Consider the following 23,957-nt stretch of genomic DNA (forward strand, 5'->3'; position numbering starts at 1 on the left):
ATAAAAAATGGATTACTCCGGAAGTTAAGCAGTCTAGTGTTCATTTAAAAAATGCTTACTGGCTTAATAAAGAACTAAAAGATGCCAATTCTCTTGCAAATTATAAAAAAATTAAGAAAGACCACGCGGAACTATTACAAAAATCTAAATTAAAATTCCATGATCAATTGATAAATAATTCAAGTAATAAAAATAAAACTGTATGGAATCTTGTTAACAAGGAAACTGGCAGGAAGTCTCTCCAAAGAAACATAGCATTAAATATAGATGGTGAAAGTTGTACTGATTCTAAGCAGTTGTCTGAAGTTTTTTGTGATTATTTTGCTACAGTAACCGAAGAGAAACTGTCAAATCATTTTGGGAATTCTCGATCTAATAGTTGCACATCTTCTACTATTCTTAAAAACAGTTTTTTCTTTAGACCTGTTGTTGGTAATGAGGTAGTGAATGTGATCAATAATTTAAAAAATAAAAAAAGCACTGGACCTGATTCTATCTCGATAAGAGTATTAAAGGCTATGTCATCTGATATAATAAACCACATTGCATATTTGATAAATTTATCAATAGGTAAAGGAGTCTTTCCAAGTATTCTAAAAAAAGCACTCGTTATTCCTATTTACAAAAAAGACGATCCGGAAGACATTTCAAATTATAGACCTATTTCCTTATTGTGTCTACTTTCCAAAGTATTTGAGAGAATTGTGTATAACCGTATGTCCGAGTTTTTGGGTAGATTTACAATTGTAAGTGATTGTCAACATGGCTTCCGTACCGGTAGATCCACTCAGTCTGCTGCCTGCAGATTTTGTGAAAGGGTCTACAGATCTTTGGACGCAGGTGAATATGTGGCAGGTCTCTTTTTTGATCTAACCCGTGCCTTTGATTGTCTTGATAGCCGTTTTGTTAGCAATAAACTGTATAATATTGGTTTTAGAGGTATATTTTTAGATCGGCTAATCAATTATCTATCAGATAGGATAATTTGTGTTAAAATCAATGAAGCTATTTCGGAAGAACGTTTTATTAATCTGGGAGTTCCACAGGGCTCTGTATTAGGACCCCTAATTTTTTTGTTGTTTATTAACGATGCATCTAACCAGTTTGATGCTTTGGACCTGACGTTATTTGCAGATGATACTTCTCTTGTGGTCTCAGCACAGACCTATGAGAAATTGGCATCTACTTGCAATAGTTTTTTAGCTCGATTTAATGACTGGTGTCGATCTAATAACCTAATTTTAAATGTAGACAAAACAAAAGTAATATATTTTAATAACTTAAATTCTGTAAATCCTGTACTACACCTAAGTTTTAACAATGTACTACTGGATTCCTCAAATCATACAAAACTTTTAGGTATCCATCTCGACTCAAAATTAAAATGGTCAGTTCACATAGACATGCTCAGTAAGTCCCTTAATAAGTCGTACTATGCATTATCCCGTATTAAAAATATTATGCCCATCTCTGCGCTGTTAAATGTATACTATAGCCTTGTTTATAGTAGACTTTGTTACAACATAGTTTTATGGGGGAATGCAGTCAACAGTGACAGAATATTTATAACACAAAAACGTATAATACGAAAAATGTTTGGAATTAGACCTCTTGAGAGCTGTAAGCTCATATTTATTAAGAATAATATTTTAAGTTTTCCATGTATTTATATCTTCAGAATGTTACTATATGCTGTTGATAATATTCATACGTATGACAGAAATTCTAGTTTCCACAATTATTCGACGCGAGGTGGCGATTTGCTGAGTGTACCTGGTCATAGATCGAGTAAATTTGAAATGTCAGTAAAGTATATGAGCATTCGATTGTTTAACGTTTTACCAAAAAAATATAGAACAATGAATAAATATTTCTTTAAGAAATCCATTAAAAGCTTATTGCTTACCAAATGTTATTATACTTGGAAGAGTTTGTTTCGGACAGAAATATTACCTGAATGTTATTAATTCTATCTACCTTCAAATGTTTATAAAATTTATAAATGTATTAATTTTATTGTTTGTTTGTTTGTAAAACTAATGACATGTCCTATACATTGTATGTCTTAAAGGACGAATAAATATTCAGATTTAGCCATACGGCTGACACTCCCTCTAAGGGGAAAATTGACTCATCCCAGATACCTACGGTATCAAAAGGATTGAGCTCTGGTGGGACTCTTTCTGTGTTTTCGAGCCCTAGGTGACTTGGTATGCAGGTGTATCTCCCAGAAATTTTCGTACACATCTGGCCGTTGCGAGTAGTACTGCTTTCTGCATGGTCTTATAAAGATGTTCATTAAGACCCAGCTTTTTTATGCTTTCGAGGAGGGTCTTCGGAATGACTCCAGTAGTAGACATAATAATCGGTATCGTCTGGGTACTTTGCATTCTCCATTGTCTCCGTGTTTGAATTTCCAGATCTCTGTACTTGGCGATCTTTTCAGTAAATTTAGTACGTAGATTATTGTTGTTAGGAATCGCCACATCAATGAGGGTTGTTTGTCTCGTTAATTTATTGACTAATACGAGATCTGGTCTATTATGCGCCACTGTTTGGTCTGTGAGTACAGTGCGGTCCCAGTATAGCTTGTAGTTGCCATCCTCAAGCATACTCTCAGGGACGTATTGATAATATGGGAGATGGTCGGTTTGGAGAAGTCCCAGCTTGATAGCTATCTCCTGATGAAGGATTTTTCCCACTGCGTCATGCCGTTCCTTGTACTCAGTTGCAGCAAATGCCTGTCAGCCCCCTGTAAGATGTTGGATGGTTTCTTGGGCTTGACATCCTAAATATTATTCCATCCAATAAATATTATTATTATTATTATTATTATTAAAGATACCTTGGACAGCAAGAAAAACTAATGAAGAAGTACTAAGGAGGGTCAACAAAGATAGAGAACTGCTAAAAACTGTTAAACATCGAAAAATGTCTTATCTGGGACATATAGGGAGGGGATATAAAATATTACAACTGATCCTTAAAGGCAAAATAGAGGGCTGTAGAGATGTAGGAAGAAAACAAGTTTCTTGGTTACAAAACATTCGTGAATGGACTCAGATATCAAATGCAGGACAATTATTCCATATTGCAGAAAATCGAGAATCCTTCGCAATGGTGATCGCCAACGTCGGATAATTCTGATATGGCACGTGAAGAAGAAGAAGAAGACAAATAAGAAAAGGAGCGAAGTATAAATTTGAAAAGATATACTAATATACATATCGGGAGGTACAAGTAACAAAAGGGATAAAAAATAATATCTGCAATTGTAGAAGTAAATTGGATAAATATTAAATGGTGAGAAAATTTATGAAATCCAAATATATCCCGAGTAAAAACGAATAAAAAATATATAGAACCCTAATAAAAGCGACAATAACATATGCAAGTTAAACGTGGCTTCTAAAAAAATTAAGGAAGAATTTGAAATGTGAGAGGATATTGTAAAGAGATAGTGAAATAAATAGGCAGCAGAATAGCGAAGAGGAACAAAGAAACAAATTATTAACCGTAATATCTAATTAATCTAAGATAAAAAAATATTCTAATAAATAATAAAAGCACATATTATAATAAGATTGAGATATGTGGGAAGAATGAAAAAAATAGAATGATAAAAATTGTGTACAATAAAAAATTTAGTTGTAAAACATAAATAAACACTTTAACTTAATATCAAATAATTCACTGAAAAGAGAAACCTGGAGGAGAGTTGTAAAAGAAGCAATGGAAAACTGAAAATATTATGAATTTTGAATAGTTGTAAACAGTATGTGATTATTTAAAAAAATGCACATGGTAATAGATACATTATTGAAATGTAACAATACCCAAGCCATAAAGGGGTACTGAAACTCTTTTCTTGTGGCGTGTGGCATTAAACATGACTACTTTTTAGCAGAGCTTATTTATAAGGTTAAAAAAATTATTTGCATTTTGTAATAATCTGTAGTTTATTCTCAAATTTTTTGTTCTGAATTACAAAATAAAAGTAGGTAATCGACCGTAATAAACAGTTTTTCATTTGTTTTTTTTTTTAATTAAACATAAGTTTTAAAAACATTTTCAAACATTAATTTGAATTATGTCAATCACTGTGCACATCTGATTGATTGTCCTTATGGTTGGTGAACAAAGACTTATAGAAGAGATGATACAGGGAAAGAATAACGCCTTTACTGCAGAGCTCTTCTAAATCCTTATATTTTCCTCTTTTATTGGCCTTGGTCCTTCATATAACCCTCAGTTGTGAAATTAGATTATAATGCTACAGCAACAAAGAATTACAAATAAATTATTGATACACAACAGTACGTAAGTCTCTATAATAATAGACTTTTCAGTTAGGGACACAAAAATGAATCGCCGTTACTTTATCTAATTGTTATTTTGAGACCACAATTTATCCATTATTGAGTATGATTGTATTACCGTAAAGTAAACATTTCTAAGATTAATAATTCGAAAAAAAATGAGAATAAACTGTAGTTCATTAAAAAATGCACATCATTTTTTTTAACCTTAAATACGCTCAGCTGAAAAGTAGTCATTTTTGAGATACAATTTTGTGTCCCTAGCCGATGAAATCATCAAGTGATTCAAGTGTTGACGCATTCACAGTTGTAACAGAACTGGATTTTCAACGGACCACGCTGCCAAACATACAAAACAAATTATCAAATCCACTGTGGCCACCTGCAACACCATCAGTGCAATAAAATTTATGCCACAAAAATGTAACTCTATCATCATCATTCTCTTTGCTTTATCCCTATGCGGGGTCGGCTTCCCTAATTGCATTTTTCCACACAATTCTATCTTGGGTCATATCAATGTTAATCCCTTTTACCAACATGTCCTGCCTTATCGTCACCCCCAGGTCTTCTTTGGTCTTCCTCTTCTACTCCTTCCAGGAATCTGCACTTCAGCTATTATTCGTATTGGGTGATTAACGTCTCGACGTTGAACATGACCAAACCATCTTAACCTATGCTCTCTCATTTTGACATCAATTGGTGCCATACCTAGACTTCCTCTAATATACTCCTTTCTAATTTTATCCTTCTTTGTCACTCCACTCACCCATCTAAGCATTCTCATCTCCGCCACATGCATTCGTTGTTCCTCTTTCTTTTTCACTGCCCAACATTCAGTTCCGTGCATCATAGCCGGTCTTATGGCTGTTTTATAGAATTTTACCTTCAGCTTCATTGGAATTTTTCTGTCACACAACACACCACTCGCTTCTTTCCACTTCATCCATCCAGCCCTAATTCTACTGCATGCATCTCCATCTATTTCTCCATTACGCTGTAATACCGATCCTAGGTACTTAAAACTATTACTTTTCACAATCATTTCACTATCCAAAGATGCCATTTTATTTGTAGTAACTCCATCTTTAAATGAACATTCCAAATACTCTGTTTTTCTCCTACTAAGTTTTAAACCTTTTTCCTCCAGAGCTTGTCTCCACTGTTCCAGTTTTTGTTCTAAATCTCTTTCACTATTTCCTATTAACACTACATCATCAGCATACATTAGGCACTATGGAATACTACCCTGTAGTTTTGCTGTTATCTGGTCCAAAACTAATGAGAATAAATAAGGACTAACCACCGAGCCTTGGTGCAATCCTACTTTCACCTGAAATTTATCAGTCTCTCCCACACCTGTACTAACACTAGTTGTTACTCCCTCATACATATCTCTCACAATCTCTACATATTCGCCAGGGACTCCTTTCTTATTGAGTGCCCACCACAGAATCTCTCGAGGAACTCTATCATATGCTTTCTCAAGATCAATGAATACCATATGAGCATTGGTCTCTTTATTCCTGTATTTTTCCATCAGTTGCCTTACAATGAAAATTGCATCTGTTGTTGATCTGCCCTGCATAAAGCCAAATTGATTATCGGATATTTCGGTTACTTCACGTATCCGTCTATCAATTACTCTCTCCCATATTTTCATGGAGTGGCTAAGTAGTTTTATAGCCCTGTAGTTTGTGCATTGTTGTATGTCTCCCTTGGTTTTGTAGACAGGTACTAATATACTGCTTCTCCATTCGTCTGGCATTTGTCCAACTTTCATAATTCTATTAAATAGACCTGCTAGCCAACTTGTTCCTGTCTCTCCCAATGCTCTCCATACTTCCCCAGGAATATCATCTGGTCCGACTGCTTTTCCTTTCTTTATTTTTTGAAGCGCTTGAGCCACTTCCTCGTTTGTTATTCTGGTAACCATTGCTGTTACTGTCTCCATTAACTCCACAAGCTGTCTGTCAAATTCTTCATTTAATAGACTGTCAAAATAATTTCTCCATCTCTTTTTGACATCCTTTTCGTGAATTAGTATTTTATTATTTTCACCTCGGATACATCTAATCTGATTAAAATCTCTTGCATTCTTTGCTCTCTGTTTGGCTGTTTTATATATCTTTGCTTCGCCTTCCCTGGTATCAAGTTGATCGTATAGGTTTGAATACGCTTCTGCTTTAGCTTTTGGTGCTGCTACTTTCGCTTCCTTTTTGGCGACCATATAGTTTTGAAGATCTATGTCCGATCTGGTTTCTTGCCACTTTTTATATAATTTTCCCTTCTCTTTTATTTTTCCTTGTACTTCATTTGACCACCACCAAGTCTCTTTATCATCAAACTTCTTTCCTGACGTTTTCCCAAGTATTTCAATAGCCGTCTCTATAATAATATTGGCCATTTTTCTCCAAATTGTGTTAGGGCTTCCTTTCATGTTCCAACATATTTTTTCTACTATTCTTTCCCTGAATAGACCTTCCTTCTCATCTTTTAGTATCCACCACTTGATTTTTTGTGGTCCTCTCCGATATTTTTGTTTAGTTTCACTTTTTACTTTGATGTCCAGAACAAGCAGCTTATGTTGTTGGCTTACTGTCTCACTAACTATTACCTTGCAGTCCTTGCATTCACGTATGTCTTCTTTCCTTATCATAAAGTAGTCTATTTGGGATTCATGTTGTCCACTTTTGTAGGTTTTGTAGTTGAGTTTCTCTCTTTTTAAAGAATGTGTTAACAATCGCCATATCCAATGCTGTTGCTAATTCTAGCATGTCATCTCCAGCTTTATTTCTGGTTCCAAAGCCTAATCCCCCATGTGTTGTTTCATATCCTGTCTTGGCTTGGCCCACATGTGCATTGAAATCACCTCCTATTATAACTTTCTCCTCTGCTGGAATATCACTCAGTACGTCTCCTAATTGGTCATAGAAAGCTCTTCTTTCATTCTCACCCAGACCTGTTTGAGGAGCATACACACACACACACAACAAAAATGTAACTCAATATCAGCTTATTTATAGTATGAAAACATAGTATCACAGAAATATAACACCACTGATATTTCTGACCTTAAAAGATTGGTAAGAAATGTAGTTACGAAAACTCCTTATACCCCATTCCACGAATATACGACCCTCGGATTATCGCGGCAACGAATATTTTACTGTGCAAAATATGAAGAACGAAAGTAAATTGCAAATTATATTGTTGTTTATTGGAGTAATTATTAGAGCAAAATACTTTCGTACTTCTTATGTTGCACACTAAAATATTCGTTGTCGTGGTAATTCAAAACATCGTATATTCGTGGAATACACCATACTGAGGTTTAAGGTGTTCAGAGAGATACAGTTTTGTGTCACGCAAAAGAACTCACTAAGGTAAGTGTAATGGTGTAGATATCTCAAAACGGGAAAAATGTAATTATATTTTTGTGCCCTAAGCCGACGAATTGATTGTAATGAAAATTCCATTTTACATTAACTTGCTTTTGAAATTTTGACTTCCAATCCGGAAATAGTTTTCAAAAATATATATTAAGAAATTGTTTACCTATATCTTAGCGCCAATGATAAACATCTAAAATCTAGAGGTTAACCATTTGTTGATTCTTAATTTATATCTTTGAAAACGATTTCCGGGTTTGAAGTCGAAGCGTCAAAAACAAAAGTAAAATGTAATTTTCATTAAAATCAATTATGGTTTAATCCCATATAAATACAATTTAATTATAAATACAATTCCCAGAGATTTATAAATAAATAATGTTATATGCGAAATAATAAACAATAGAAGACTAAAATATCATCAACACAAAATCTAAAAATAACAAAAATCAAAACAAAAAGCTAAAATATCCCTTAATAGTATTTTTAGTACAACCATGTAAAGAGAAAATGGACTAAAAAAATGTAAAAGTACCACAAGCGATCAAATATTTGCTACATTTTAGTAATAATGGCCGATAATCAAAATTGTACAAACTATGAAACTAAACAGTACCAAAAATAATGATTTTATACATTACGTTAAAAATATGTGATTGATTTTCGCATTGCAGACTTTATTTCGCATTTTCAGTCATTATGTAGTTTTTACTGACAACAATGTTTATATAGGGTGTCAACAGCATGTACCTAGGGTTTTTAAAAAACTCCTTTCTGCTGCAACTTGTAATGCTGTTTCTAAGTCATACAGTGGTTGAAGTAGGTTAATGATTTCTTCATTATCAGCTCTACACTCTACAGCTAGTGCTCCTTGGCCAACTGCATACAGTAAGTCATCTTCTATTAAAATTTTTGATATTCTCTCTTCCCAACCTATCCGTTTGAGTCCAGCAGCAGCTAAAATATTAAAAAAGATTATTAGAAATGTTCTATTACTTGCTATAGAATAATAATATAAAAAAGAAAACTATTATATAAGTTCGTCCCTCTTTTAAACCGGATAATGATGATAACTATTAAAAGTAAGATGTACTTGATAAAAGTATATGCTCCTACAAGTAACAGTAAAATGGATGCCTTTTAAAGTTGGTGCAAAACCTCGTGAACCTTGAAAATGCGTATGTATAACCGAAATAAAATAAAGTCTAAAAACATACGACTATTTTATTTGCTGCGAATTGCCGCGACATCTGCACCCTGATATTTTCAGTAATGTCGGATTCAATCGTTTCGTTCATATATTGACGTTACCAAATGAATGAATTAGGTTCACGAAATTTTGTAACAGCAATACTTTAAATTAAAACGAGTACTGAATATCACAAGCATACAAAAAAAATACATTAATTTGTGTGATAATGGGAAATTTCAATCCTAAAGAAGCAGAAGACATAACTCCCGAATTTACTGGAGGGTTTAGTATTGGGGAACGAACTGAAGGGGAAAATAGACTAGTACAGTTCTGCTAAGAAGAAAAGTTTGTTATCACCAACACCTGGTTTAAACAAACAAAAATATATTTATATACATGTATATCACCGAGACAGGCCGCGGCCTGTCGGTTTTTGGGACGAACACAAAGGATATTCGCAGTTCAATTTGGACAGCGTTCGCAGCGATATCGTCTGTTCTTGTCGCATGGAGATTGTGTGAATGACGTGTTTCTTAAGAAATAAGAAACGTGAGAGACACAAAGTAAACAACTATTTAGATGGGAAATAAGCCACAAATAAATTGAAAAAAATAATTTTATTAAAGTTTCGACGCCCAAATCGGGTGTTGCCCAAAATACTTACGGTGTCGGGATAGTATCACGAGGTTTTTTCCTGGTTTTCCCTCGTGTTTACTATAGAATCCCTAACGCGAGAATTTTACTGTCACCGTTGCATGTGGTTGTCTTGAAAGACAGATCACATGCTATGATTTTTTTTGTGGCGGATATTCTTGAGTTAAGGTTGATTTCATGTAATCGAATGAACTATCTTTCAGTTAAGTTGTCCCAGGAAAGCAACTCATAAATATTGGCAATATCATTTTAAAGTCTTCTCCTTTAAAATGTATAATATATGTCTGATTTGCCGATATAAATGAGTCAGATTAAATATTATTAGAAGAATTTTTTACTAATCAACAATATGTTTGTTTAATTTAGTAGTATTTTGTAGTTTGACAACGACACCCGATTTGGGCGGTCGAAATGTTAATAAAATTATTTTTCTTCAATTTAATTGTGGCTTATTTCGCATCTAAATAGTTAATTATAAAAATGCCACAAGCAAATAGTTTCAGAACAACACAAAGTAATCAATACCCAAATTACAAATTAAATGAATCGTTCACATAAACTTCGCACAAGTTTGCGATAAGTTCGCTGTAGATATATTTTCAGCGAACTGTACGAGAGCAGTTCGCGAACAGTTCGGCTCGCATACGTGTACAGACCTTTAGGAACACGTCATTCACATAATCTCGATGGGACGACACGAACAGAAAATATCATTGTGAACGACATCCAAATTTATTAACTGCGAATATCCTTTGTGTTTGTCTCAAAAACTGACAGGCCGTGGTTCGTGACGAGCGACAAACGAACAGCTCGCAAGCAGTTCGTTACGGCGTACAAATTATACGAATATAGCGTTCACAAACGGATCGCGAACAGTTCGACTCCCATATTATCAACCTTAAGAGATAAGAAATGTGAGAAACTAAATGTAATTAATACGCAAATTGCAAATTAAATGAATCATCTACATAAACTTCGCACAAGTTGGTTCGTTGCTTTCCATGGATGGTGATGAGTTCGCTGTAAATATATTTTCAACAAACTGTACGCCAACACTTCGCGAACAGTTCAGCTCGCATATGTGTACCGACCTTAATAGGTAGTCAAACTGATTATATCATGACAAAAAAAATTCAGAAACACATGTAAACGGACTAAGACATATCAAAGTGTCGACTCTCCTAATACCACATTTTAAAAAGATTTAAAACTATAGACCTATAGACATTTAAAAAGCCATTTGTTAACAAGAAATATAGACAAAAAGAAAAATGAAAGTTTAAACATCACTTTGAATAGATAATGAACAACAAAATAGGAGACAACATAACACAAGAATAGAGTGTAGCAATAGTTGAACAAAGATGAGATAACATAAAGAGTGATATCACTACAGCAAACCAAAGTGAAACAAAACAGTCAGCCAGTATAAAAAAACAAGCATGGATGACATGCTTGTCATCCCCAATTAAAAATAAATTCTGAAATAAAATAAAGGGAATAACTCAGTTCTACTTGGTCTGCTAAATAGGATATAAATATCTTTTTAGGCATATATTTCTACCTTGACAATATTTTCTGTTCAATCCTCAATGCTTCATTTTTTTTATCAAAGTTGTAACTTTTCAACATGCACTACAGCTGAAATGATGTTTGGTTTATAATTTTATAGCAAATTCATTGATATTGTTTAATTATTTAAAACTATATGAAAAATAAAATGATACTAAATATCTGTACAACATAATCTCAACTTCAAGATAAATCTATATATTTAAAAGGATGGCTACTTGACATGTGGAACCTATTAAATAAACATTGACTTACATAATCAACATCATTTGTATAATATAAGTGGTTTGATAATTTTAAAGGAGTGTCACTAACAGATAAATACCTACCATATAAAATTTAATAAACATAAAATAAAATTCAGAAGAAACAAGGATAAAAACTAACATAAAAATTGAGAATGGAAATTGGACATGATAAAATAAGTCACAGCTCAAAATTTTAATTTAATACCATACACCATTAAAAAACACCAGATGGCAAGGTCTATACTTAAAAATAGGTATTAGGAAAAAAGGAGATAAGTAGTCGAAAACAATTGAATGGTGCTTAAAGATATTAGAAAAAACAAACTGGAAGACAAAATTAAGAAACCGAAAATACTAGAAAAATAGCTCCTTTACAAAACAAAAAAAAGAAGAATACTAGAGGTAATGGATTTTGACAAAAGCTATAACCTTGCAATGTAAACTTGTGTACTGAATGGACATGACTCATAGCTCCTGTCAAAATCCATAAGTACCTCTACTATCTATCATAATATGCCTTTACCATATTATGATAGAATAGATTCAATTTAAATGATAATGAGAATAAAACACTCAATGCTAAAGCAAGTGTTTACTAACAATAAATAATTCACAGTAAAAACCAAAATAAAATTATAGTACCTTGACTTACAAAACACATTTTGGAAGAATTGAGTTTAATTTTAAATTTAAAATATTTTTTCTACAACCGTGTTAAAAATGCAATTATTAGCACTCCATACGAGGGTTAAAAATGCTACTTTAAGGCACTAGTGCTTTAAAATTTTTATGGCACTGCAATTCGTATTGACAATTTTGATGTAATGTCAAAAAAATATAAAAATGGAATGTCAGTCAAGTTAAAGTACAAGTTTTTGTAGATATTGTCCTGTAATTACGTTTGTAGAAAAAATATTGTATGATATGCGTGTTAAAAAGTACATTTTTAAGGCACTCATGTGAATTGCAGAACTCGCTATCGCTCATTCTGCAAACTTTCACATGTGCCTTAAATGTGTACTTTTAACACTTATATCATAATAGTATATTGTGCAACAAGTGCAGAAATTACCTTTCTGCACGTGTTTTACACTATACTTTTTCTACAAGCACAGTTTTTCCTAAAAATAAAAATCACAATTTCCAAACGACGATTAATTATAATAGGTACCTATGTGATAAATTTTAAACTGTATTTAATTAATACCTACTAATCAATTTAAATTCCTTATACCTAAATAAATTGCACAGAAATCAGTTAAAAAATTAATGCACTGCCTTAATTTGTTTAAATTTAAACAATTATTACACATTATTGACATTATATTTATGCAGTCACGGATTTACACAAAACCTACTTCATTCGACGTCTCTTGCACAGGTTGCTAAATCCTTATTGGTTATTTGATAATTATAAAATGTTTAATAAGAATAAAATTGTAAAATAAAACAGTTGTAACATCCATAATTTAGTTTCTATGCTATAGTTAAATATAATAATTGTCTTATAGGTTATATATTTGTCTAAAGTTTAACCACGGATGTAAACAGAATATAACGTTACTCAGAATGCGGTAGTCCACGGATGTAAACAGAATATAACGTTACTCAGAATGAGGTAGTCAACTGTGCAGAAAAGAACTTTGCGGCACAGAAACGTCACTTTTCTGCACACTAATGTCAAATATCTTATACTGTGAGAAAATATCAAGTTTGCTAACATAAAACCGTGCAGAAAAGTGCACTTTGAATAGTGGTTGTAGAAAAATAACTATTTCATACCTTCAGCAGGTTTAAAAAAACATTTTGTATTATATCAAGTGGTTAAGAATATAATATAATACTAATATTACATAGTAAGAATAATAATATAGCACAAAGCTCTTTTTACAATTCCTTAAAACAGAGATGAGGTATGACCGTGAACATACAACATTGTTTACAATTTTTTTTTGTATCAGCTATTCACGGTGAAGGGACAACATAAGGGACCTTAAAGCAAACTCATGAAGGACCTTCACAAAATGACATGAATGGAAATGAGGATGTAATGGAAATATTTATAAAATATGAAAAATTAAAATAAAGAAAAGTTAAAACTACAATGAAGATTACAATGATGTGAAGATCTTTCAGGTAAGTAACTTAGTTGGGGGGAGTTTAAAGAAAAACCTAAAACAAAACAATAGAAGGGTGATATAATGGGATGAAAATATTTAAAAACTGTGCTATTCTAAAAAAGAATTTATTTTTAAGAGAATATTAATTTAATGAAGTAGGGCATAAAACTAATAACCATCTATTAACCCTCCGTTGCTAGCCCCAACTTTTTGTGAAAAAATACTCACGCGCAGTCCAAAACACCGGGTCCGAAAATATGGGTCAGTAAATAATTATTTAATATGCTTTTGCAAAATTGTGTACAATTATACAGTATGCAGCAAAATAAACAGTACTAAAATGAATGATTATTTATACAATATGTCCCTCTAAGTTGGCACCATATGAAAAAATGTTTTATTATTAATTTTATATAAAAAAATACCCAACATTATTTTTATTTATGATAATTCCGTTATTATTAATTTTACGAACAAAGTTATTCTTTATAAAAACTTCTGCATGGTCTAAAATCTAAAAATTCGGATGCAATTGTAATTTTATCAATTTTATATGAGGTATGTAAAAAATATGAAGTTCGCGTAAGAGATATGGTTCACAATATTTTTTATACTATCTAGTTTTTAATCCCGAACAACATTCTACACTCACAATCATAAAATCCAGGTCACCTTGAACATTTCAAGTTTCTTGAATAACTTTACCTCTGGTACAGTAAAAACTTTTTAGGCTAATGTATTTTTATGTGTCATCAATGTTTGTTTTGGAAAAAACCGTATTTTATTGTTTTTATTGAAAAAACAGAAAACAAACCAAATTGTTGATTTGAATTGAGAATTGTCCTGAAGTACCTAACATTTACATTACATTCACATATGTTACAACATTCAGAAACCTACAAATATAAATTTGAGGCATACTCATTTCAGTACTGTTTATTTTGCTGCATACCGTATTATTTAATGAGTATATGATCATATAATTTTGTATATTATGCATTTGTGTCAACATTATATTACTTATTCCAAATATCAAATCCCTAGTACAATCAGACTTACTGAAAGCTATTTACAAGGCTGATTTGACACACTGTGCCAGTAACTGAACGCTAATTAGAAAGCTATTTATAATTTTATATGACCTACCTAATATTATAGCTTGATAATGCTCCAAGTCATCTAACTTTTTTAGTCTAGTATTAAGATTCCCTCTTATGTTTTCTACTATCAGATGGGGATACTTTTTTGCTAATTGAGCAGTTCTTCTTAAGCTAGATGTGCCTATAATACTATTTTCTGGTAATGTTTCTAGAGAAAGACCAGTTAAACCTTTACGAAGAACTAAAGCATCTCTGGGATCTTCTCTAAAAAATATAAACAAAGATATAAAAACTAACAACTTAATACAACTTTTGTACCTTGTTAATACAGCACCAATAGCCATACCTAATGGCAAACAAGTTGGAAGATCCTTTAAGGAATGTACAACAAAATCTACACAGTCTGTCGCTAATGCTGTTTCCAGTTCTTTTGTAAAGAGAGACTTCTCGCCTATTTTTGGTAATGCAATATCTAGTACTTTGTCACCTAGTGTGCTCATAGTAACTAAAAACAAACAAAATGAAACACTGATATATACCAATGTATACAGAATGTTTTACCTATTTCAAATTCTTTGTCAGGAAAACAGTCTTTAAGTAAGGAAATAACATGTCTGGTTTGGATAAGAGCTAGCTAAAATTAAACATATGTTACTAAATGCAAGGTAAAGTTTTTGAAAATTAAATTACCTCACTTTTTCGTGAACCAACACGAATAACTTTATGGTCTCCACTCATGTTGTCTATAATTTGAATTTTAAGACAGAAAAAAATGCTATATCATGTAAAACACTACAATTTGAATTTTTAAATACCTATAATTGTTTGTCTATTTGAAGTTCTTATCCTTAAAAAATATAACTCTATTATAATTTCATGTTTCAGTATTCTTTAATAAAATAATTGAATTTAATAAAAAATAAATAACAAATACTAAACCACAAATTACAAAAAATTTCTACATACTTATGTTATATCATGTTCACAGTACTGTGATCATGTTTTATCTATTTGTAGGTTAGAGTTTGATGAGTTTGACTCTTAGTTAGACAAGGAAAGAGAGAGGACGAGTAATCCTATGACCAAAAGTGAAGCCAAACCGACACCAGAGATTTTGATCATCGACGTATCTTTGGGGTATTGTTATGCATTGAGTATTTAAAATAAAAACATGAAATGTATTTAAAATGAAGAATTTGTGTACGGTAAATGTTTTATTAAGTTGCTCATATTACGTACATATGTTTCAATACATACATATGTTTTTATTACGAATTTTAGATGATGATTTACTTTATTTTTTATGAAATTTTAACCTTCAACGAACACCCACCACTGGCAACCCATTGTTATTTTTGACGTGACCGCCATGTTTCTGGTGACAAACAAACCTAAAAGTGACTTCACTTTTGGAACGTGTGTTTTAAATGAGTGTTACCGGCAATGAACTGTCAATACGGATGGAATAGGCACAAAGACAACTAATGCAGCCACGATACAAGAGAGAGGTCCTAGAGAGAGACAGACAAGGTGGTGGAAACTTTGACAGGCCGTGTAATTTGAGTTGCCTATATCAACTTAAATCGGAGAAATGGACCTCATATTTTTTTAACTGGGCTGATGGGGCAGTATTTCCAAATTTAAATACTTTTTTGTATTTAAATACGTCAGAACTCTCTTCTTCATTTAAAGAAGTACTGGTTTTAATCTGTCTTTTTGTCATTGTCATTAAGTGATACACAATAAAATGACATATATATCATGGCGCAGTTCTAAAACCTACAAAATAGAATATGCCAAAAGCAAAGACTAAAACCAGTACTTCTTTTAATGAAAAAGAGAGTTCTGACGTATTTAAATACAAATAAAGGGATTTAATGCGGTCAGAATGAGAGCAATAGCCAGGGAAAGAGGGAAGATAATCGCCACCTTTCGTAAACAAACAAATTCATAGTGGTAGACGGTAGTTGAAGGTTGTAGTAATAAATATTTTACATCAAAAGACATGAGAGACTATTTGTAGGATTACTAGGATTTGTAGGAGACTATTGAGGATTGAAATCTATATTAAAAACAGCTGTTAAAATTGTTCTACAAACATATTCCAAAATTTTGTAAAAAATGTTATTCAGTTTTTAAATTAACATATGCCACAGTTATGTTAGGCCACACACATTGCAACAACGCTTTTTTCGAATTTAATTCTTTATTCTGAAGTGGTGAAACTGATATTAATTCAGCAAATTTATTACTATTACAATGCTATTACCCTTAATAGATCTGTTGGAACCGTTTCCTAAAAGTGTTTATGCATTGTGGGAGTTTAGTTACAATAGAATAAATTGTATGTATATACCTACGTAAAATTATTGAAAAAAAAAGTAACAATAACATAATCAAGGACTTCTTCACTTTATATAAAACACTAATTTAGCATTTAAACAGTTTTAAAACTATTTAACTCCCAAATACTTTAGGAAAGTAGGTATTTGTTTTGATAAATACAAATAACAATTCTGAAAAGTATTTAAACACCAAGTATGGCACTGTGTACTCTATTTATCCCCTAACTACAAAAAAGTGGTTAAATTTTGAAATATGTACTGCCAATCAGCATTAGGCCTTAGCCAAGTTAAAATATAAGTTAAAATATTCAACGAACTGTAAATACTGATTCAATCGGGTCCATTTATATAGGCAACTCAAATTACACGGCCTGTCAAATTCTCCACCACCTTGTCTGTCTCTCTCTAGGACCTCTCTCTTGTATGTTGGTGTCAATCTTGCTTCACTATTTGAATGGGACATGGCCATTCCATCCGTATTGACAGTTCATTGGTTACCGGTCCTTTCTTTTTTCCTTGTCTAAGGTTTGACTTATTGACTTGGACTGTCAAAAGTCAAAATGTAACTAAATCATAGCATAGCCACCTTTACTTTACAAGCTATGAAGAGAAAAAGGCAACGTCGCAATTGATGACGTCCGTAGTCCGACTTTCGGACTACCGCTTTCGAAACTACGATTTTAAAGTACAAATTCTGGTAAAATTTATAGTATTTTTTGAGTCGAATAAGAAAATATTATTAATTAGAAGTTTGTACAAAATAATATTAAAAGTAATTCCTTGTAAGTAACGTTTATTATACAAAAAAAAAGCAATAACAAGAATATAAACGGGATTCATTTTTTTCGAATCCTAAGAAAACTAATAAGGATTTTTGAAAAATTTTAACGCAGAATGAAAGATTACGTTAGGACCGAGGGCCGAAAGTCCCTGAAAACTTCTATGTTTATTTTAATAAGTTACAGGGGTGAAAAATTAAGAAAATTTAATGTGATTTTTAGTTTCAAATATGTCATTAAAAAACATTTAATTCATTCTAAGGGACTTTCTGCCCTCGGTAATAAAGTAATCTTTCATTCTGCGTTTAAATTTTTCAAAAATACTTATTAGTTTTCTCAGGATTCGAAAAAAATGATTACATTTAAAATACAGGCGTCAAAATTTTACATTTTGTTCCTTTCCACTTAAGGTTTGTCGCACTTATTTAGAAACACCCTGAATTCATAAAGAACAAATCTAGTTGTTAAACATAAGCGAATTAATCAAAAAAACAGAATGTTAAGGAAACCGGAGTCTATAGTTGGGTTTTAATTTCAGTATTTTAAAAATGCCCGGTACACCATAAAAATTTAACTGGTTAGCAACAATATTATTACAGCGGTATTGTAAAATAATTAGGCTATAACATATTAAAAAACCACTTAAATCTGCCAACAGATTTAGGAAATATAAGACATTAAAAATGACAAAATTTTTAAGTGGACGGATTTCTATATGCACGCAAGTTTATATAAAAATATATTATATTGAACTAAAATCATCTTAATAACATACCTTTAAATGTTCTTTATAATTTAGAGCACGAAATATTGTAAAATATTTCAGTTTCTCTGTAAATAGAGTGAAAATTATTTAAAAACAAATGAGAACTGTCAGAATTAATCGGTCTACCAATAGATGTTGCCAAATTTCAACTTCATGGCTTGTTAAGTAAAGGTGGCTATGATCCATGATCATAGACATTTTTTAAGGGCGCTTTACAGCTTGCAATTCTACCTGCAAGACTCAAGAAAGTTGCCTAAAGACCGCTTTACAGCTTGCAAGAAAACTTGCTGCAATTTCTTGCATGCAAGTCTATTGCATGGTCTTTTACAGTTTGCAACCCGGCTCGCATGCAATTTGAAAGTTTTACCCTTAACCTAACTTATAAACTTTTGCTTTTTTTTAAATACTTTATTGCTGTTTATTTAACTTGGTAAATTTCGAAATGCCAAGACTATCAGAAATAACCAAATATAAAAGGAAAAAGGCGGTAGCAGCAACTTTAAGTATTATTATTGCTGCAGCCAGCCTTTTAGTCACTAATTTAGAACGCCGAGATCGGAGATGGTGAGTAAGATCTTAGTTGAACAAGAAGAGGGGTAATAATGTATCTCCAACAGAAGAATTTATCCAAGTAGATGATGAAAATGTCTCTAATTTTCTAGGAATGAATGTACATTTTAATAAACCCTTGGGAAAAATTGAACAATTACAAAGAAATCTATATTTCGAAATACTATTTCTGCGAAACACAAATTAATTATTATCCTAAGGTACTTAGCTAGAGAGAGTTTCCGTAGCTTAATATACAATTTACAATAATTATAGAATCTCAGAAAGTGTCATTTCAGTATTCATTCATTTCCATCGTTGATATATTTCACAAACAGAAAACAGCTGATCGGCATGTATTCGTGAATCCGTGTCGTCAATGACATTTGATATTGTGGAAAAATCAAATTCCCCTAGACTTGCATGAAAACGTAAGAGCGCTTTACAGCTTGCAATTCTACATGCAAGACGCAAGAAAGTTGCCTAAAGGCATGCGCAGTATGTCGTCAGTTGACTATTGCATGCAACTTCTTGCAATTGCGCGATAATCGGTTTGGTGCCATTTTTTCTGCAAGTTTTCATGCAAGTCTAGGGGAATTTGATTTTTCCACAATATCAAATGTCATTGACGACACGGATTCACGAATACATGCCGATCAGCTGTTTTCTGTTTGTGAAATATATCAACGATGGAAATGAATGAATAATGAAATGGCACTTTCTGAGATTCTATAATTATTGTAAATTGTATATTAAGCTACGGAAGCTCTCTCTCCTCTAGCTAAGTACCTTAGGATAATAATTAATTTGTGTTTCGCAGAAATAGTATTTCGAAATATAGATTTCTTTGTAATTGTTCAATTTTTCCCAAGGGTTTATTAAAATGTACATTCATTCCTAGAAAATTAGTCATTTTCATCATCTACTTGGATAAATTCTGTTGGAGATACATTATTACCCCTCTTCTTGTTCAACTAAGATCTTACTCACCAGCTCCGATCTCGGTGTTCTAAATTAGTGACTAAAAGGCTGGCTGCAGTAATAATAATACTTAAAGTTGCTGCTACCGCCTTTTTCCTTTTATATTTGGTTATTTCTGATAGTCTTGGCATTTCGAAATTTACCAAGTTAAATAAACAGCAATAAAGTAATTAAAAAAAACAAAAGTTTATAAGTTAGGTTAAGGGTAAAATTTCAAATTGCATGCAAGCCGGGTTGCAAGCTGTAAAAGACCATGCAATTGACTTGCATGAAAGTCTTGCATGCAAGAGTATTGCAGCAAGTTTTCTTGCAAGCTGTAAAGCGGTCTTTACAGAAAAAATGGCACCAAACCGATTATCGCGCAATTGCAAGAAGTTGCATGCAATAATCAACTGACGACATACTGCGCATGCCTTTAGGCAACTTTCTTGCGTCTTGCAGGTAGAATTGCAAGCTGTAAAGCGCCCTTAAAGGCATGCGCAGTATGTCGTCAGTTGATTATTGCATGCAACTTCTTGCAATTGCGCGATAATCGGTTTGGTGCCATTTTTTCTGCAAGTTTTCATGCAAGTCTAGGGGAATTTGATTTTTCCACAATATCAAACACTGTCAAAGTGTAAAGACGCATTTCAAAGTTCCTCTCAAATATTTAAATTTATTAGCAGTTTTTATTAGTTAAATCCGTTAAATTTTCTTTTTTAGTTTCGTTAATTTAGTTATAGTTTAAGTTTTATATAAATATAAGTCAGTTTTAGCGTTCGAAGCGATTAAATCTTGATGAGCGGACACGGTGACGGTGACCCTCCCGATCCCGGAGAGGACGAATTTTACAAGTTTAGAGAAGAACAGAATAATAATATGGAAATAACAGCGGTTTCAGGTATCGATAAAATTAATAAAAATGTCAATAGCAGCTCAAACGTAAGTAAAAATCAACTTCATATTTCGTCAAACTCGTCCCAAATAAATACAAATGACATTAGAACTACCTATAAATATTTACAAACTGACACAGGTCCTTTTGAAGTAATAATTGAAAATAAAAGTGATTTACGTTTAAATGCGATTAGGGTTGGTGATATAATATTAAAAAATTGGCCGGAACTGGATAATAAAATAAAAAGAATTGATTTGGCAGGAAAACATCGAGTAAAAGTAGTTTTTGGAGAGTCAAAATGGGCCAATTTTTTAGTAGATCAAAATAAATCAAAAAGGTTTACTGAAAATAAACTCGAGGCTTATGTACCTAAATTTATGATTCATCGTCAGGGTATTTTAAGGGATATTGATAGAGACATTTCAGATGAGGAGTTAAAAAATAAAATTAAAGCCTATGACTACCACTGTAAATTTACAGTAGTAGAAGTCAAAAGATTAAAAAGGAAAATTGTTGAGAATAATACTACGGTATATGTTCCAACTAAAAGTATTATTGTGACTTTTAGGGCACAAAGTTTACCTAAGTATGTAGTTATTAATAAGGTATTAATTCCGGTCGAACTATTTGTACAGAAAGTAATTTTGTGTTTCAATTGCCATCGTTACGGGCACGTGGGTGGACAGTGTCGTGGTAAGTCTAGATGTTTCAAATGTCACGGTGAACATTTATCCTCCAAATGCACGGAAAACCCAAACAATAAATGTCTTCAGTGCAACGGAGATCATTTAACTACAAATTTTCAGCTGTGTCCTGAATATCTGAGGCAAAAAACTATTAAAGATATTATGTCTCAAAAAAATTTAACATACAATGACGCAATTAAATTAATCCCCAATAGAACATATGCAAATGCAACTACTAGTGAAAATAAAACATTAAATCCTCAATTTCCCATAGAATTAGCGTATCAAAAAGCTTTTCCACTCCTTCCCAGTCAAGCTGCTCTTCCATATTCTTCAGGTTTTTCGCAGTCTAGCCCCATATATTCCCATAAATACACTATCTATAGAAATCCAACGAAAAGGGCCAGGCCTCAAACACCTGATCCTTGTATTAATGAAGCAATCAAAATAACTAAACCAATTGAAATCGCTAGGTTACAAGGGGGTATTTTGAGTCAAGAATCTTACCGAGAGAATATTATTAAAACGAATGAAATGTCAGAAACAGAAACGATAACATTAGTATTTGAATTAGTTATGGATATATTAAAGTCTTTAAATAGGGATAATATTTTAAATGTTCAACAGTTGTATATTATTAAGGACAGACTCAATAAACAGGGTTAAGCTCGAAGACATGAACAAAACCTTTTCTATTACACAATGGAACTGCCGATCGGCAGTTTCAAATAAATGTAATTTGGAATATTTACTTCATGAATATAAAATCAATATAGGTCTTCTTTCGGAGACTTGGTTTAAACCAAATATTTATTATAATTTCGTAGGTTATAATTGTTCACGTTTAGATAGAGAAGATGGAAAAGCTGGTGTAGCAATTTTAATTAAGGATGAAATTAGTTTTTCTGAGATAGATTTACCTCAAATGGAAAAGATTATGGCTAGGTGTGTGTGTGTTCGGATTGGTCAATTTAAGGAAGTTTATCTTGTTTCAGTTTACATAAAACCTTTGAGTAGAGTTACACTGACACAATTTCTTAATTTTTTTAATAGCATACCAAAACCATGTATAATTGGTGGGGATTTTAATTCGCATCATTCGGCTTTTGGATCAGATCTAGAAGATTTTGAAGGAAGAAACCTGTTAGAAGCAATAACCTCATTAAATCTAGTATTTTTAAATACAGGGGAACCAACTCTTGTTACTAGACCAGGCCAAAGAAAAAGTGCTATTGATATTACTATATGCTCTCAAAATATCAGTCAATTATTCCAGTGGGAGGTACTTCAAGATCCCCATGGCTCTAACCATTTGCCAATACTCATGAAATGTCAACTTAGAGGAACGCCACCACCAACAAAAAGTCATAAAATATGGAAAATTAACAAGGCAGACTGGAGAAAATTTAGCACTTTGTTATATGAAAAATCATTGAATGTTATTGACGATAGTTATGACAAATTATTAGAAGATATGAACGAAGCAGCTACCGTAGCTATACCAAAAAAGAGTACAAATAAACGAAATACTTGGGAAAAATGCAAACCATGGTGGAATAATGACTGCCAAGATGCAGTAACGAAACGCAAGCAGTTATTTAGTAAATATAAAGAGAATCCAAATTTGGATAATCTTAATAAGTATCAAAATCAAGATGCGATCGTTAAAAGAATTACAAATGAAGCAAAAAGAACTAGTTGGAAATTATATTGTGAAAGTTTGAACAAAAATACTCCAATGAAAGATGTTTGGGCTAAATTAAACAGATTCAAAAACAGGAAACAAGCAAATAGACATCAAATAGAGTGGGGAGACTGGACAGAATATTTTCATAGTAAAATCTGTCCGAATTGGGTTAACGAAAAATCAAGAGAGTTCAAAAATAATTATACAAATGATCACATGCTAAATAAACCTTTCACAATGAACGAATTACAACAAGCTTGTAAGAAAAGAAATAATACGTCTCCCGGAATAGACAACATCCATTACCCAATGATTGCTGAGATTCCATTTATAACTAAGCAGCGCTTATTAGGCATTTCTTCTTCTTCTTCTTCTTAGCCTTCTATCGTCCACGTTTGGACATAGGCCTCTCCCAACTCCTTCCATCGGTCTCTATCCTGAGCAACATATTTCCAATTCGTTCCGGCTACTCTTTTAATATCATCAACCCATCTCATCTGTGGTCTTCCTCTCGGTCGTTTACTTTGGTAAGGTCTCCAATGTTGTATCGTGGCATTCCAACGTTGGTCTTTTTGTCTAACAGTGTGGCCTGCAAAGCTCCATTTAAGTTTGGCAACTTTTGTTGTTATGTCCTCGACTTTTGTTTTTGATCTTACCCAGTCGCTCCTCTTTTTATCTGACAGTCGTATA

At 32.4% G+C, this 23,957-nt stretch overlaps 1 protein-coding gene across 2 annotated transcripts in view; it reads right to left on the bottom strand.

The window, feature by feature from the left end:
• The window catches only part of LOC114336872 (porphobilinogen deaminase), a 41,548-nt gene extending 25,700 nt beyond the window's left edge, over positions 1-15,848 (bottom strand). The window contains exons 1-6 of one of the 2 annotated variants that reach the window (XM_028287264.2): positions 15,564-15,848; positions 15,288-15,444; positions 15,159-15,231; positions 14,916-15,102; positions 14,644-14,861; positions 8,462-8,668 (exon numbers count right to left, since the gene is read on the bottom strand). In XM_028287264.2, coding sequence (XP_028143065.1) covers positions 8,462-8,668; positions 14,644-14,861; positions 14,916-15,102; positions 15,159-15,231; positions 15,288-15,335 — 733 coding nt within the window. In that variant the 5' untranslated portion in view covers positions 15,336-15,444; positions 15,564-15,848. Of the gene's footprint in view, positions 1-8,461; positions 8,669-14,643; positions 14,862-14,915; positions 15,103-15,158; positions 15,232-15,287 lie in introns of both variants that reach the window. The other variant, XM_028287263.2, reaches the window with a different exon arrangement.
• Positions 15,849-23,957: the final 8,109 nt, after the last annotated feature.

Source organism: Diabrotica virgifera, chromosome 1, assembly GCF_917563875.1.
Source record: "Diabrotica virgifera virgifera chromosome 1, PGI_DIABVI_V3a".
NCBI classification, from domain to species: Eukaryota; Metazoa; Arthropoda; class Insecta; order Coleoptera; family Chrysomelidae; genus Diabrotica; species Diabrotica virgifera.